The sequence below is a fragment of the Hyperolius riggenbachi genome, chromosome 9 (genome assembly GCF_040937935.1).
Source record: "Hyperolius riggenbachi isolate aHypRig1 chromosome 9, aHypRig1.pri, whole genome shotgun sequence".
Taxonomy (NCBI): domain Eukaryota; kingdom Metazoa; phylum Chordata; class Amphibia; order Anura; family Hyperoliidae; genus Hyperolius; species Hyperolius riggenbachi.
In genome coordinates, this window is record NC_090654.1 from 14,146,904 (window position 1) to 14,163,680 (window position 16,777).

Below are 16,777 nucleotides of genomic sequence, written 5' to 3' on the forward strand. Positions count from 1 at the left end.
AATTAATAAAAAAAAGCTTTCAATTTTCCAGGACAACCGATCGTTTATCGAATTGCCATAAAATTGGATCATTTTATTGTATCGTGTAAGGCCACGTTAGGAGAGACTGCCACTGTATGATTTTTTTTTTACCGTTTTTGTCCACTAGAGGGCGATAAGGATGCATAATAAATGACTGGAGACTGATGAGTCCCTCACCTGTCCACGTCCTCCTTACTCATTGAAGCGAAGGTGAAGCACTCAGTCACTCCATTGACGGCCAGCAGGAGAACATAGACACAGTAGCAGCGCAAGAGGACCGGTCCTGCAACAACACAATGGGTTCAGCTTTGTATACAAGTTATTCTGATTCTGTAACAGAAGCTATTAGCAAGCACTCAGCTTCACCTGAGCCAACAGTTACTCCAGCAATGCTTCAGTTGTGAACGCTGAGTGAATGTATAAAGGGCCATACAGTCTAAATGTCGCAGCTCAAGATGTGGAGTACATTAAAGGTGTCCATACATCTAGTGACTTGGCAGCCGATCGACCATCAGATTCGATAATCATGACTGAAACTGATGTAAATCGGTGCTGCCAAGTGCATGCCTGATCGACAATGCAACCAATTTCAGGCAGAGCACGCCGATTGGACATGCTGCAAGATGTCGGGGCGTCGTGGTCGATTGGGTGCGTAGCGATAACACCGAGCAATATTGGGATGAGCTACTTAACTCCCAGCGCTGTTCCCCCAGCATGGTGGTGTAGTGGTTAGCGCTCTCGCCTTGTAGGTCAACATCTGCAAGGAAATTGTGTGTTCTCCCCGTGTCTGTGTGGGTTTCCTCCAGGTACTCCGGTATCCTCACACATCCCAAAAACATACAGATAAGTTAACTGGCTTCACCCTAAAATTGTCCCTAGACTACAATACATACACTACACGATATACACACATAGGACATATGATTATGGTAGGGACTAGACTGTGAGCTCCTCTGAGGACAGTCAGTGACAAGACAGTAAACTCTGTACAGCGCTGCGGAAGATGTCGGCACTATATAAATACTAAATAATAATCCTACTAATATAATAAATGGGAAAGTTCGGATGTTTGGATGTTTGGATGTTTGTTACTCGATCACGCAAAAATGGCTGAACGGATTTGAATGAAATTTGGCTCACACATAGTACATTACCTGGAATAAAGTATAGGATACTTTTTATTCCCATAACCAAAAAGGGGGCGGAGACAAATACACATTTCACTGGAAAATGTAAACTGCAGCCATTCTTACACTGTTAATGGCAGGGTTCTCAAACTTTGCACAGTTGGTTACTGGGTGACTGGGATTAATATTCAGAAAAGCCAATCAAAATTAACCTATTGATTTTCAAAGGGAATATTTACATTTCTGCCATTCTTGCACTGTTAATGGCACAAGCCTCAAACCTGGTACAGTTGATCATTGGGTGACTGGGTTTCAATTTCAGAAAGGGGGTGGAGCCACAAACAGCCAATTAGATTTGTTTCATTTCAATGCAAATTATTGATGCCAAATACCGCAAAGATCACAAACTTGGTAATTGATTAATTGTGTGTTAGGGTTAGAAAAGTAGGCGCAGCCAACACCAGCCAAATACATAGGCGGGCAACGCCGGGTCATAAGTGGGCGGAGACAAATACAAATTTTACTGGGAAAATGTAAACTGCAGCCATTCTTACACTGTTAATGGCAGGGTTCTCAAACTTTGCACAGTTGGTCACTGGGTGACTGGGATTAATATTCAGAAAAGTGGGTGGAGCCTACAAAAACCAATCAAAATCCACGTATTGATTTTTAAGGGGAATATTTAATTGCTGCCATTCTTGCACTGTTAATCACCTGTACCTGGTACAGTTGGCCATTGGGTGATTGGGGTTCAAATTCAGAAAAGCGGTGGAGCCACAGCCAATCAGATTAATTTTATTTCATTGCAAAATATTGATACCAAAGACCGCAAAGCACACAAACTTGGTCAGTGAGTAATTGTGTGTTAGGGTTAGGAAAAGTGGGCAGAGCCAACACCAGCCAAATACATACCCGGGCAACGCCGGGCGTCCAGCTAGTAATATATAAATGTACATGTGCGCATATATATAGTACATTACCTTTCCTGTCAGTGGCATAGCTAGAATACATGGAGCTCCATATAAAAATTTTGATTACACCCCCTCCCCCCCAAAAAAAAAAATGGTAATGTACCTTTGTGCCCCAAGTAGCTTCCCACTATATGGAGCTAGAGGTACCCCCAGTATGGGTGGCCAGATGTGACCCCAGAGTAGGCAGCCTGAAGTGGCACCCTAGTTTAGGTAGACCCCCAGTATAGGCACCCAGATTAGCCCCCTATAGGTAGCCCCCCGAGTACAAATAGCCACATTAGCCCCCCAATATAGATATCCCCTCTATAAGGCTTGCTGCAGACTCCCTTGTAGCTGGCCGAGATCCCCAGGCCCCCCTTGGCTACAGGCCCCATGGCAGCTGCTATGGCGATCCCTACGCCACTGCGTCCTGTGTTGCGGTGCCCATCCGTCTTCTGAATCTCTTCCATTAGCCCCATACACGCCGCTGGCGCACATACGAGAGAACTCGCCACCGGGAGACTTGGGCACAGGATACAGCCGATATACGGCTTATCCTGCTCCTGCACAAGTCCCGGTGGCGATAATTACTATTCCCCCTCCAGGTCCACGTGGATGGTGGGGAATGATGTAATTCAGCTTCCAGCTATTGCTGGTGGACGAATTACAGTTTTTTAAAAGTAACTTCAGCTCCGACTTCTGACAGTGCCAAAGTTACTCAATGTGCGCCGCTGTAGAGGTGATTCCTATTATAGTCTATGGTGGCGCCGGCTGCGCCCAAATCTCCTGCGCTGTTATTACAGTGCTTGTGCATAGAACCCGGAGCGCCACACCAACGGCATGTATAGGGCTAATAGAAGATCGGCAGATTAAGAAGATGGACGGCACAGCGACACAGGACAGGTAATGCATACATGCACACATACTGTACATGCACAATTATACACTAAGAGGGGCAGCGGAGAGTTCGCCCGATTCCCAAGAGATTTCTGAATGCTGAAATTGATCGGGAATTGGTCTGTGGTGTATGGGCAGCTGACAGATCTCTGTAATCAGATTGGATTAGAGAGCGATTTGTCTCTTGGTTGAATCTGCCCATCATTTCCTGATGTATGGCCACCTTAAAGGATACCCTTTGGGCAGCACGGTGGCGTAGTGGTTAGCTCTCTCTCCTTGCAGCGCTGGGTCCCTGGTTCGAATCCCAGCCAGGGCACTATCTGCAAAGAGTTTGTATGTTCTCTCCGTGTCTGCGTGGGTTTCCTCCGGGCACTCCGGTTTCCTCCCACATTCCAAAAACATATGGATAAGTTAATTGGCTCCCCCTAAAAAATTGGCCCTAGACTACAGTACTTACACTACATAATATAGACATATGGCAATGGTAGGGATTAGATTGTGAGCTCCTTTGAGGGACAGTTAGGGACAAGATATATATATATATATATATATATATATATATATATATATACTGTACAGCGCTGCGTAATATGTCGGCGCTATATAAATACTAAATAATAATAATAATACCCGAAGTAACGTGTGACATGATGAGATAGACATGAGTATGTACAATGCCAAGCACACAAATAACTATGCTGTGTTCCATTTTTCTTTCTCTGTCTGAAAGAGTTAAATATTAGGTATGTAAGTGGCTGACTCTGTCCTGACTCAGACAGGAAGTGACTACAGTGTGACCTTCACTGATAAGAAATTCCAACTATAAAACACTTTCCTAGCAGAAAATGGCTTCTGAGAGCAAGAAAGAGATAAAAAGGGGGATTTCTTAACAGTGAGGGTCACACTGTAGTCACTTCCTGTCTGAGTCAGCCACTTACATACCTGATATTTAACTCTTTCAGGCAGAGAAAGAAAAAAAGGAACACAGCATGGTTATCTGTGTGCTAGGCACTGTACATACCCATGTCTATCTCATTATGTCACATGTCACTTCGGGTATCCTTTAAAAGTTGCCCCAAATTGAGTGGTGGAGCCAAGATTTTACATCGATGGTCAGCTGCATTGTAGTAAGCATCATGAACGTGGAGGTGGAATCGGTTTGTCCAATGTGGTCATTATTTATAGACCTACCTGAGCCTGAACTCAGCATTTCACCTCCATACACATCCAATGCTAGCTGGGAATAGGCATAACCAAATGCAACGATAATCAGGCCAATTAAAGAAACCAGCTTCAGTAGTGACTCCAGGACTTCCGACGCTGAAGAGATCTCCTCCTAAAACACAAGTGTGCCAGTTATAACAACAAAACCACCATGATACCAAACAGCAAGAACAGTACACACTAAAAGCATGTTTCACAAAAGTAACTAGTAATATCTTACCATTTCAAGTGAACCCGAGGTGAGAGTGATATGGAGGTGGCCATATTTATTTCCTTTTAACTACTTCCTGATCGCGTCATGCCGATGGGCTGCAACAGCCCCAGGACCGCCTAACGCTAATCAGCGTAAGGTCTTTGGGGCGTGGTTTGCGGGCTCCGCCTTCATTCTCCCAGCAGCAATCGCCGCTAGGAGACTGTTAGACAGCGACATTTTGCCGTCTATTTACTGGGTACAGTGCTGCGATCTAAGGCAGCGCTGTATAGGGGACAGCCGTGTGACATGGCTGTCCCCTGCAGAGGCAGGGAAGTGATCGTCTGTCATAGGCTGAAGCCTATGACAACCGATCACGCTGATTGGCTGGCGGGGGGAGGGAGGGGGAACCACAAAAATAAAAATACACATTTTTAACCTTTTGAGGACCAGGTACGTTGAATCAACGTCCAGCAGGTGGTGCTACCGTTCTGACTGGACGTTGATTCAACGTCCGCGCTAACCTACCGTCCCGACGTGATCGTGCGCACCCGGAGGGGGATATTAAGCTGTTATATGACAGCTGGCATCTCCCCTCAGTGATCAGCAGCCATTGCGATTGGCTCCTGATCACGTGATCACTACGATCGCCGTCGGATCGTAGTGATCAATTTGACAGCTGCGGCGGTAGAGGGTAAAGAAGAGGATCCACCCACCTCCCAGCCGTTCCCACGACAATCGGCGCTCCCCACCGCTCTTGCCGGCATCCCCGCTCGCTCTGACGTCATCAAGCCGCGACCCGGAACTGAGCGGCAGTAGGAGCTGAGATGCCGGCCGGAGCGGAGGGGTTCGTCGCTGGAGCCTGGAAGGTGAGTGATTGCTGCTGACAAGGGGCCACACAGGGGGGAGACAGCCCAGCCAGACCCTGCAGGGATCCGGCTGCCTGACCCCCCAAACGCGCCTCCCCCCCCCCCCCTTCTGCAAAAATGCCTGGTCCTGAAGGGGGGTTAGGCGGCCGGTCCCGAAAGGGTTAAAAAAATTAAATAAACAAATCAGACCCCAACAACAGAAATCTCTGTTGGTGGGCAGAAAGAAAAGGGGGGGGGGGGGGGGGGGTGAATCACTTGTGTGCTGAGTTGGATGGCCCTGCAGCAAGGCCTTAAAGAGACTCTGTACAAACAAAATTTTCAGCCTCATTTCTTCTATCCTATAAGTTCCTATACCTGTTCTAATGTGCTCTAACTGCAGCCTTTCCTAGTTGCACAGTGGCTGTATTATCTCTGTTATATGATCTAATCTTCTCTCCTCTGTCCGTTCTGTTGGGCTCAGGCAGTCAGGCTGGAATGTGCTGTGCTGCTTGTGATTGGATAGAAGCTATACAGACCTTCTCCACGCCCCCTGCACACTCTGTATGACTCACACACTGAGATACTCTCAGCCTATCATTTGCTATGTCTTTTGTTTGTAAACACTGCATAAAACTGACAATTACAAGCCAGGATTGCAGCAGGGAGTGGCAGAAACAGCACAGAGGGGCCCAGGAGAACATAATGAATAGAATGGTATGCTTTTTATTGTAAGAATTTTAGAGTACAGATTCTCTTTAAAGCTGCAGTGGCCCATTTGAGAAAAATGGCCTGGTCTTTAGAGGGGTTTAACACTGCGGTCCTCAAGTGGTTAAGCAATACCAGTTGTCTAGTCACAACCCTGAACAAGCATGCAGCTAATCCAGTCACACTTCAGCCAGGTACACTTTTGATCTGCTGCATGCTTGTTCAGGGGCTATGGCTTAAAGTATTATGCTGGAAGTACACGGTACATTTTGTACTGTGTAATCGAGTCACTGATGGCTAATTTCCAACGTGTCCGATGACCCGCCGGATCTATTTCGCGCTCGATACCGGCGGGCAGGACAAAAAAAAAAAAAAAAACTGAAGATAAGAAGTGCCTGCGGGGACGAACGGGAATCGATCCAGCGGCTCGATTACACAGGTGAAAACAGGCAGAGGATCAGCTGGACAGCCAGGCAATCTGCATTATTTAAAGTAAACCTGAGACAAAAAATAAAAAGAATTATACTTACCTGGGACACAGAGGGAGCCCACAGACTACAGGGGGATGGAGGAAGCTCCAGGTAAGTATACATTCTTTTGTCTCAGGTACTGTGGTATGGGGGCGGAGCTTAAGAGTTTAAAAACTCCAAAACTCACTGACAGGCGCATGACCATCAGATATTAGAGTATTTGTGAGCAGCTTCAAAAATAGTACTGAACAATGGTCACATGCACAAATATCACAGGACAAGTTGGGGAGGACATTCTGGAGGGACTTCGGGGATGCAGGGAATTTGATGAAAAGCATGTCACCACCAGCCAGTAATCGTGTTTGACAAGCCCACCAGCAGGGCCGGAGCTACCATAGGAAAAAATGAGCAATAGCCCCAGGGCCCCAGAGCCTGCAGGGGCCCCCAAGTTGTCCCTCCCTCATCTTAACTGTTTCTCCCCAGGGACTCTGCAGAGTCTGTTAAGTTGGGAGGTGATTGGGGGAGGGTCAGCAGCCAGATCAGGGGCCTAGGAGGGAAATTTGGCTGCAACAAAGGGCCTCTAATGACGCTTTTTGGTTCGGGGGGTGTCTGTTGGGGGGCCCCCAGGCTAATTTTGCCCTAGGGCCCAATTGTTACTTGAACCGGCCCTGCCCACCAGATATGGCCCCGCCCCCCGGATGAGGAAACACGGGCGCTCTGACTCACCTTCCTCTGGTTTCTGACGGTTTTCCCTCTCTCCAAAACCTTTGAGAAATAGACATAGAAACTCTCCTCTATGGGCAGGAAGATGAAGCGCGCCACAAGCGAGCCCAAATTATTCACAATATCGTACACACCTGACAAACGAGAGGACAGAAGAGGGGAGGGGTCAGCTCAGATCACAGCAGGTTAAACAAGAGACGCACAGACATTGTTTCTAGAGGCGTAAATAATTCTGGTTTACATGTAAATGTTATGCAGCTTGGAATTCCTCCTCTTTACTATGATTAGTTACATGCCTTTACTTTGTCTCTGTGAAGCCCCACTCCTCAGATATTTCCACTTCCTGATTGTAGATTGTCAACAAGCTAGCAGGCAGGAAGTGAAAGTATTGAAGGAACGGGACTCAAAGTAACTGTATCTGTAAAATCTCCCCTGACGCCTCATTAGCTCATTTATTTTACTTTGTCTCTGTGATGCCCTACTCCTCAGATATTCCGACATGCTGTCTGATCTTACTGCCAGTCTACAGGCAAGAAACGGGAATATGCAAAGACTGGGACATTATTATTATTATTATTTTTTATTTATATAGCGCCAACATATTCCGCAGCGCTTTACAAAGCACAATAAGACGACAAGGGGAACATAGATACAACTAACAAATGTACAGCAGAGTTCCAAGCAGCACAAATATTGTTACAAGAACAGTAAACATTAGGAGGATGACCCTGCCCTTGCGAGCTTACAATCTAATGGGTAGTGGGGGACACAATAGGTAAGGGGGTGGAGGATGGATGAGGCAGTGATTCTTTGCCTCTCATTACATTGTGACAGACAAGTAAATAAGGGCTATAGAATGTTATAAGCTTGTCTGAAAAGGTGTGTTTTAAGAGTGCGTTTGAAGATGTCCAGGTTTGGAGCATGACGTACAGGCTGTGGAAGAGAGTTCCAGATAAGGGCTGATGCTCGTGTAAAGTCCTGGATGCGAGCATGAGAGGAGGTGATCAACTTAGAGGCCAGGAGAATTTCTTGGGAGGAGCGCAGGTTGCGGGAGGGACAATATCTTGAGATTAGTGAGGAGATGTATGGAGGAGACAACTCGTGGAGGGCTTTGTATGTTAGAGTCAGGAGTTTGAACTGGATCCTCTGGGTAATGGGTAACCAGTGGAGAGAGTGGCACAGTGGGGCTGCATCGGAAGAGCGTGTGGAAAGGTAAATGAGGCGGGCCGCTGAATTTAGAAGGGATTGGAGAGGAGCTAGCCTGTTTTTTGGTAGGCCACAGAGCAGGGTGTTGCAGTAGTCTAGGCGGGAGATGATTAAGGCATGAACAAGCATTTTGGTGGCCTCTTGTGTGAGGAAGGGACGGATACGGAATATATTTTTGAGCTGGAAATAGCAGGTGGTGGTTAATGAGGCAATATGAGGTTTAAAGGAGAGCTCTGAGTCCAGTATAACCCCCAAGCAGCGGGCCTTAGTGGTTGAGGTTATTGGGGTGTTGTCTACCGTTATGGTTGCAATTGGTGGGGGTGTAGATAGCAATGGTGGAAAAATCACAATTTCTGTTTTAGTCATGTTGAGTTTGAGGAAGCGGGAGGACATGAATGCAGAAACGGCACGTAGACAGTCGGGGACTCTGGATAGTAGTGAGGACAGGTCAGGAGCTGAGAGATAGATTTGGGTGTCATCCGCATAGAGGTGATACTGGAAGCCAAAAGAGTTAATTAGTTGTCCCAGGCCACGGGTGTAGATTGAGAAAAGAAGTGGCCCAAGAACAGAGCCTTGAGGTACACCAACAGACAGTGGGTGTGGAGAGGACTTGGTGTTAGAGAAGGAGACAGTGTAAGAGCGTCCAGAGAGATAAGAGGAGATCCAGGAATGTGCTTGTCCCTTGATTCCTAAAGATGACAGTGTCTGCAGAAGCAGAGCATGATCAACAGTGTCAAAGGCAGAGGAAAGGTCAAGGAGTATTAGAATGGAGAACTGGCCTTTGGATTTAGCTACCAGTAGGTCATTAGCAACTTTCGTGAGGACAGTTTCAGTGGAATGGTGTGTGCGGAATCCAGATTGAAAGGGGTCAAGTAAGGAGTTGGTAGAGAGAAAGGCAGACAATTCTGAATGGATGTGACGTTCCAGTAGTTTAGAAGCAAAGGGGAGGAGCGAGACAGGACGGTAGTTGGATAGAGAAGTTGGATCAAGAGAGGGTTTTTTGATTAGTGGGACATCATGTGTACAAACTAAGAGGACCTGTAACCCAGGATTGCACTTCATCCCAATCAGTAGCTGATACCCCCTTTCCCGTGATAAATTTACCTTTGCTAGAAAAGATCATCAGGGGGCCCTGTACGTAATGTCTTGATTAGTTTTTCACCTACTACTATATCTCCATAAAGTTCCTCCTTAAAAGAGTTTTACTCACCTGGGGTCTAGCGCCCTCTATACTACTATTGCGGCCAGGAACGCGTTGCCAGGCCTGTCGCCGAAAACGAAAGCAGCTGCCGGTGGGGACAGGAAGATCCGAGCGAGGCTGCAAGGGCACCGGACAGCTGCAGGGGGCTGGTAGAAGCGCCAGGTGAGTAACACTCTTTTTTTTCTAGCCTTAAAGAGAAACTCCAACCAAGAGTTGAACTTTATCCCAATCAGTAGCTGATACCCCCTTTTACATGAGAAATATATATTTAAGAGACGAACTCCAGTGAAAATAATGTAATAAAAATGTGCTTCATTTTTACAATAATTATGTATAAATGATTTAGTCAGTGTTTGCCCATTGTAAAATCTTTCTTCTCCCTGATTTACATTCTGACATTTATTACATGGTGACATTTTTACTGCTGGCAGGTGATGTAGCTGCTGCTTGCTGTTTTGGCAGTTGGAAACAGCTGTAAACAGCTAATTCCCACAATGCAACAAGGTTCCCAGACAGGAAACTGCCAGAAGTACCACGGTCCTCAGAGTTTCTTGTGGGAGAGGTTTCTTGTGGGAGGGGTTTCTTGTGGGAGGGGTTTCACCACAATATCAGCCATACAGCGCCCCCAGATGGTCTGTTTGTGAAAAGGAATAGATTTCTCATGTAAAAGGGGGTATCAGCTACTGATTGGGATTAAGTTCAATTCTTGGTTGGAGTTTCTCTTTAAAGAGAGCCTGTAACAAAACAAAACCTTCTGGGGGATACTTACCTCAGGAGGGGAAGAGACTCTCGCCTGTGCAGTAGAGTGGATACAATCGAGCTTGTGCGCAGGATCACAGTAGGTAAATATTTACCTCGCCGCTGTTTGAGGGGCTGCATCGCTGGATTGCCAGGACACCGGAGGACAGGGAAGCCTCATTATTATCCAGAGGTAAGTATCTCCCAGAGGGGTTTTTTCATTACAGGTTTTCTTTAAGGTTTTTGTAGAGCTTGCTCTTGGCTAGGATAACTACATACCTCAGAAGTCCTATTCCTCAGATATCACCCAGCGTAAGCATTGGGACTTTACTGTGACGATGTAAAGAAAACTAAAAATATGCTTCAGAGGAGAACATACAAATAATGGCTTTTATGTAAATAAAACCTGAATGAGAATTATATGGAATCTGCCATATTTGTTTCCTGTTAAACAATACCAGTTGCCCGGCAGCCCTGCTGATCTATTTGGCTGCAGTAGTGTCTGAATAACACCAGAAACCAGCATGCAGCTAATCTTGTTAGGATCTGACAATAATGTCAGAAACACCTGATCTGCAGCATGCTTGTTCAAGGGCTGTGGCTAAAAGTATTAGAGGCAGAGGATCAGCAGGATAGCCAGGCAACTGGTATTGCTTAAAAGGTAAGAAATAGGTCAGCCTCCATAGCTCTCTCACCTCGGGTTCCCTTTAATAAGAGGCATCCCTAGTTCAGGTACATCTTAAAGCTACCAAACAGATCAGGTAAAAATACATTGAGAAAACCGATAAAAGGAAGCAGGTTAAACACACAGATGCAATCAATACATCAGCGACAATAGTGTTCTCTTACCCTGATCTCCAAAAGACAGGACACTGAGAAACGTCATCACATAGCGCTCCCCTGTGTGGATAAAGAGGGCAGAAAGTAAGGAGGGACCCCGAGGGCTGAAGTTACCAGCATCCTGCAGGCGAAACCATTCACAACAGGAAGCAAAGATTTTTGGCATGGGGCTCAGCTTAATGAACACCCGAAGTGACATGTGACATGATGAGATAGACATGGGTATGTACAGTGCCGAGCACACAAATAACTATGCTGTGTTCCTTTTTTTCTTTCTCTGCCTGAAAGAGTTAAATATCAGGTATGTAAGAGACAGCTTCTGTCTGGGTCGGACTATAGCATAACCCTCAGTGGTAAGGAATTGCAGGCATAAAACACTTTCCTGCCAGTAAATGGCTTCTGAGAGCAGGAAAGAGATAAAAAGGGTCAATAGTTCACAGCTTTTAGCTCTGGCGTACTTCAATGAATGTGTCATTGAGAAGAGGTCATGAAACAGTAAAAGCTTAAAAAGTAGATTTAAATATAAAATAAAACTGTGGGATAGCCAGAAAATTCATTTTTAGAAGAAGGAGGACAGATACAATTGTTTACCTCATTAGTTTATTTTCACCTTGGATGTCCTTTAACTTTTTGATTACTGGCAGGAAAGTGTTTTATGCCTGCAATTCCTTGGTAAAAGTTTCCATTCATAGACTTATGCAGAGTTCACACTTGCCCAAGTTTGCACGCATTTTAATGCATCAGGAAATGTGAACTGATAAACACACAACTTAAAGCATAACTGAAATAACCTATAAAAATTAAGAGTTTCACTTACCTGGGGCTTCTGCCAGCCCCCTGCAGCCATCCTGTGCCCGGGACATCCTGGACTGATCCTCCGTTCCCCCGCTGCGGATCACCTTTCTTTATGCAGTGGAAGCCGACTTCTAAGCTGACGTCCACCGCCCCCTGGCCACGCGTATCCTAGTACACGTTCCAGTAGCCAGGAGTGCCCTGCGCAGACGCAGTACAAGAAAATCTCTACTACACCTGCGCAGTATGCTCCCGGCGGTGTGAGCATGAACGAGGACCCGTACAGCCAGGGCCGCCCAGGCAAAGTGACACCCACTGTGTGAAGTGAAAGTGAGCCGTGGCGGATAACGGAGGATCGTTCCGACGACGGCTGCAGGGGGCTGGCAGAAGCCACAGCTAAGTGAAATTTTTTTAGGTTATTTCAGTTCCACTTTAAAGCAGACCTGAAGAAAAAAAAATAGGTATGAGATGATGAATTGTATATATAGTACGGATAATGAATAAAACATTAGTAGCAAAGCAAAACGTCTCATCCTCTATAATAAAACCTGTCTCTGTGTCCCATCCCTGCACTTCCTGTTTGTGTGTGTGTGTGTCCCGTGCTTTGCGCTACTGCACATGTGCAGGGAGGGACGCAGAGACTGAGGAGAGCTGAGGGAGGACGGGCGGGCAGCTGCACGCAGCGGGTGGGCGCGCGCATGCGCAGTGACTGCGGCGGTCACGGGGAGAGTGAGAGGAAAGGAAGGGGAAGGGAGGGGATTCAACACAGACCTAGAGCCAGTTTTTGAAACGGGCTTAGGTCTACTAGTATTTTTATATTCAGTTACATGGATTTTTTTTAACATTGCATCATTCTGTCAAAGTCGCAGTTTTACAACCACACTCTGTCTTTTAAGTTATAAAACAAAGCAGAAATAATGACCTTTTGAACTCTCCTGCAGTAAAACCTGATCTCAAGCTGTCTCTCATGGTTTCTTGGCTGTTTCAGTGCTTCAGAAAACAGGACTGTATTCCACCCAGTGAGTAATAGCTCAGAGAAGCTCTTTTGCATAGATAACAACTAAAGTTTCTTAACTCTTCCTGTACTGGAAAACAATATGAGAGTCTTTTCTTTGCTACTAATGTTCTATTTCTTAGCTGTACTACACATACAATTCAATATCTCAATTTTATTTCTGCTTCAGGTTTGCTTTAAGTCAATAGGTGGTTCATGGCGATCCACTTTTCGTATTGCACTTCTCTCTCTCTCTCCCCCCTGCGTGCGTCGCAATGCATGCTGGGAGATGTAGTCTGTGAATGCGAGAACATCCCCTGGCATGCATTGCGGCGCATGCGCAAGAGACATGCTGCTGGGAACTACAGAATGCGGTTCAGAGCTGGTTGGTCCTACAGGTCGGGGACCAGAGGAGCAGCACACTGTAAGTAAGTAATGAGGCTCACCCCAACCCCCGCCCCCCCAAAGGTACACACCATTACAAACCTTCCTTATGGGGAGCTTCATCTAAAAATATATACGTATATCTCTGATGCTCAGTTCCATGTAAAGAATCATGGTGTGCTTAAAGTAGTTTTAGAAGTCGTGGGGGAATGGGGGATGGGAGGGGAGGAGCGCTCCATGGTGTAAAACAGCTTTATGCAATAAAAATGCACAATAAATGCACTTACTGTGCGATAAAACACAGGGAGCCTGTAGTATTTGGGAGATAGCCCTCTCGATTTGACCTCAGAGGTGTCACCTGATAAACTGCCGTGGCCTACAGCAGTCTAAAGCTGGCCATACACTAGGCCGATTCCCGCCAGATCGACAGCAGATTCTGCTGTCACATCGTTCCCGCAACACGCCGAATTTCGCTACATTTCGTCCGATCCCGTCGGTCGCTCCGTGCGGAAAATTACCGTCGATCGCGCGCGGGTAGGGAGCGCGTCGCTAGCGGCGTTCGAGTACCCGACGACCGACGCAATAGTCCGCATACATTACCTGCTCCGCTGGCACGATTGCCCCCGGTCACCGCTGCTCCGTCTCCGCGCTGGTCTGGTCTCCGGGTCCGGCATGCTTCACTTCTTCTAGCCTGGCAGGAAGTTTAAACAGTAGAGGGCGCACTACTGTTTAAACTTCCTGCCGGGCAGGAAGAAGTAAAGCATGCCGGACCTGGAGACCAGAGCGGAGACAGAGCAGCGGTGACCAGGGGCAATCGTGCCAGCGGAGCAGGTAATGTATGCGGCGGCGGCTGCGGGGGGAGCGGCGGCAGCAGCACCACCACCACAACAGATTGTGAACGGTTTCAGGCTGAAATCGGTTCACAATCTGTTTGCAGTAAAGGTAGCCATACGATCCCTCTCTGATCAGATTCGATCAGAGAGGGATCTATCTGTTGGTCGAATCTGATGGCAAATCAACCAGTGTATGGCTACCTCAAGTCCAGGGGAAAAGGACTCAGGCAGCTGGCCCGTCAGGTGTCCATGCACTGGTGGAGGCACAACGCGTTTCAGTGTCTCCACCCCTTCATCAGGTGACGCCACCAGTACACACATGGAGAATATACAGAGTGGACCTTTCATCAGTTGCCATGGAAAAGCGGGTAAACTGCGGGAAAAGAAGCAGCATGCATGCGCCTGGATGGGAGAATGGGGCGCCCAGGAAGGGGTATAATGCGATCAATGAATGAAGTCCTGTTTATGTAACTCACCTTCTGTCAGGATCTGCTTTAGAAACGACTGTTTGAAGAAACTCCAGGCTAGCCAGGCCTGTTTCCAGTCTACGAAGTCCTGTAGAAAAAACACAAAACCGCAAATGAAAACAATCATCATTATTTAATCAGGTTCCCGTCCTCCCCTGCCAGTATAGAATTTTAAAACACCCTGATGAAGCAGTTGATTAGCTGTGAAACACGTAGGTGGGTGGAGCTTGCACCAGCTGTGTTTAACGTTACTGTGTCACATGCCTCGCTGGCCGTGGCGTGGAGGGTCCGGTGTACAGTGGCAGTCCTGCATGCGATCTATGGCAACACCAGGCTATATGCTATCATCAAGTGCCGTCCGGTAGCTGAGTGATCACATCCAGTGTGAGTTAAGGAACAAATCCCGATAGTGTACAGGGAAGAAATGACAGTGCTCCTCTGTTGCACGCCTCTGTTGGTAACCATTTCAGATGCGGCCTGGTATAGCAGTGCTGCCAATGCTCCCCTGTTGTCTAGCAAAAAAAATGTGTAAACCATTTTATGGCCAGCTACTCCCAGGTTCACACTATATTGGTTTGGTAATTAGAGGTTATGAGGTATACCTCATTGAGGTTGATGGGTCTAGTATGGAACACTCTGCATGCAAACTGTTTTTGGAAGCCAACATCCTCCCTTATGTTAATTTGGTGCATCTGTTTTGAATGCAAGTTGTGTATCCCGCTTATAATTGGCCTCTGTGCCTCTATGCTGGTAGTCATTCAGATACAGCCTGTCTTGGAAAGCGCTGCCACCTCTCCATGCTGTACAGATGCTGATAGTCTGTTGTGAGTTGGACGGAGGAGGATTATGTTTTTATTCCTTATGCACATGATGTACATTGACCGTGAGGTACTGTGGGCCAGATTTATCAAGAGTGTCTGAGACAAAATATTAGTAGGTTTTTAGAAATCCATGCAGAACTGTCTCAAGCATCCAGAACTGTCTCAGAAATCACTAGCTAGTGCAGATTCCTTCTTAAACTGTAAGGAATAGGAGGAGCTAGAAAGGTCTCTCAGGCAGTGCAGTGTGTGAGGGGAATTGCTGTTGCTGAGGTAACCAACACACCTGCTGTCAGCAAGCTCTGAGTGAGGGGGGAGGAGCCCTTCACAAGTCACATCTAGCCTACACTATCTGTAGAACTGCTAATAACAGACAACGCCCATATACCAGTACTGAGGCGATACATGTGTTACTGCCGGAATTCTGGTAAGCCATATCACTTTTCTTAGCCAGGTGTGCCCCCAGCAGGAGGGGAGCAGCGCAGAGAAGGCGAGCTATGGGGACAGCGGGGAAGGGCGGACGTCTCCCCCCCTTCCCTCACCTTCGTGCTCCCCTTCCTGCCTCTCCCCTCCGGTGTTTTCAAATTTCGGGCCGGCGGCTAAAGTGGGCGGAGACTTACCGCGTTCCAGTCGCAAGGGACGCTCCGCTCTGTGTGCGGCTAGTCTGGTCTTCTAGCCGCAAACAGAGCAGAGCGTCCCTTGCGGCTGGAAGAAGGCGGTAAGCCCACTTTAGACGCCGGCCCGACATGTGAAAAAAACGGAGGGGAGAGGCAGGAAGGGGAGCACAAAGGTGAGGGAAGGGGAGGGGAAACGTCCACCCTTCCCCGCTGTCCCCATAGCTCTCCTTCTCTGCGCTGCTCCCCACCACACAAGCCAGGGTGGACGGCGTCCACTCTCTGAAAAAAGCAGGTGGACGCCGCCTACCCACGTCCACGCAGGACTCGACCCCTGATATTCCCCTATAACTAGCGTTTTACTATGAATACGCACTATGCACTTTATTATCCAGCAGGTTTATCAACTTCTATTTTTAATAACCTCATTACAATCGATTTTGACCTTGCCATATATTATATGTATTTATTTCCACGGTTTTTATTTTATTTGAATCAATTATTAGATTTACAGTACATATTAAATTACATAAATTTTTTATAAAACAATGTATATGCAGAATTCGTTATAGCATTATGTGTTGTCTCTTGTCCACAGCTGTTGTCCCCATTTAATTGCCTGATGAAGCGGGCTGTGCCTGCGAAACGCGTTGCATCCTTTGGGGTACCTTTAATAAATGTGTTTGCATAAAATCAGACAGTCTTTCGTGTCTGCTTTGCGGAGGTAAGTCCACC

At 46.9% G+C, this 16,777-nt stretch overlaps 1 protein-coding gene across 1 annotated transcript in view; it reads right to left on the minus strand.

Annotated features, from left to right (window-relative positions):
* LOC137531936 (man(5)GlcNAc(2)-PP-dolichol translocation protein RFT1-like) overlaps window positions 1-16,777 on the minus strand; it is a 106,743-nt gene that overhangs the window by 7,297 nt on the left and 82,669 nt on the right. The window contains exons 7-11 of the mRNA XM_068251973.1: window positions 14,620-14,698; window positions 11,150-11,200; window positions 7,159-7,289; window positions 4,187-4,331; window positions 199-304 (exon numbers count right to left, since the gene is read on the minus strand). Of these exons, the coding sequence (XP_068108074.1) occupies window positions 199-304; window positions 4,187-4,331; window positions 7,159-7,289; window positions 11,150-11,200; window positions 14,620-14,698 (512 nt within the window). The remainder of the gene's footprint in view (window positions 1-198; window positions 305-4,186; window positions 4,332-7,158; window positions 7,290-11,149; window positions 11,201-14,619; window positions 14,699-16,777) is intronic.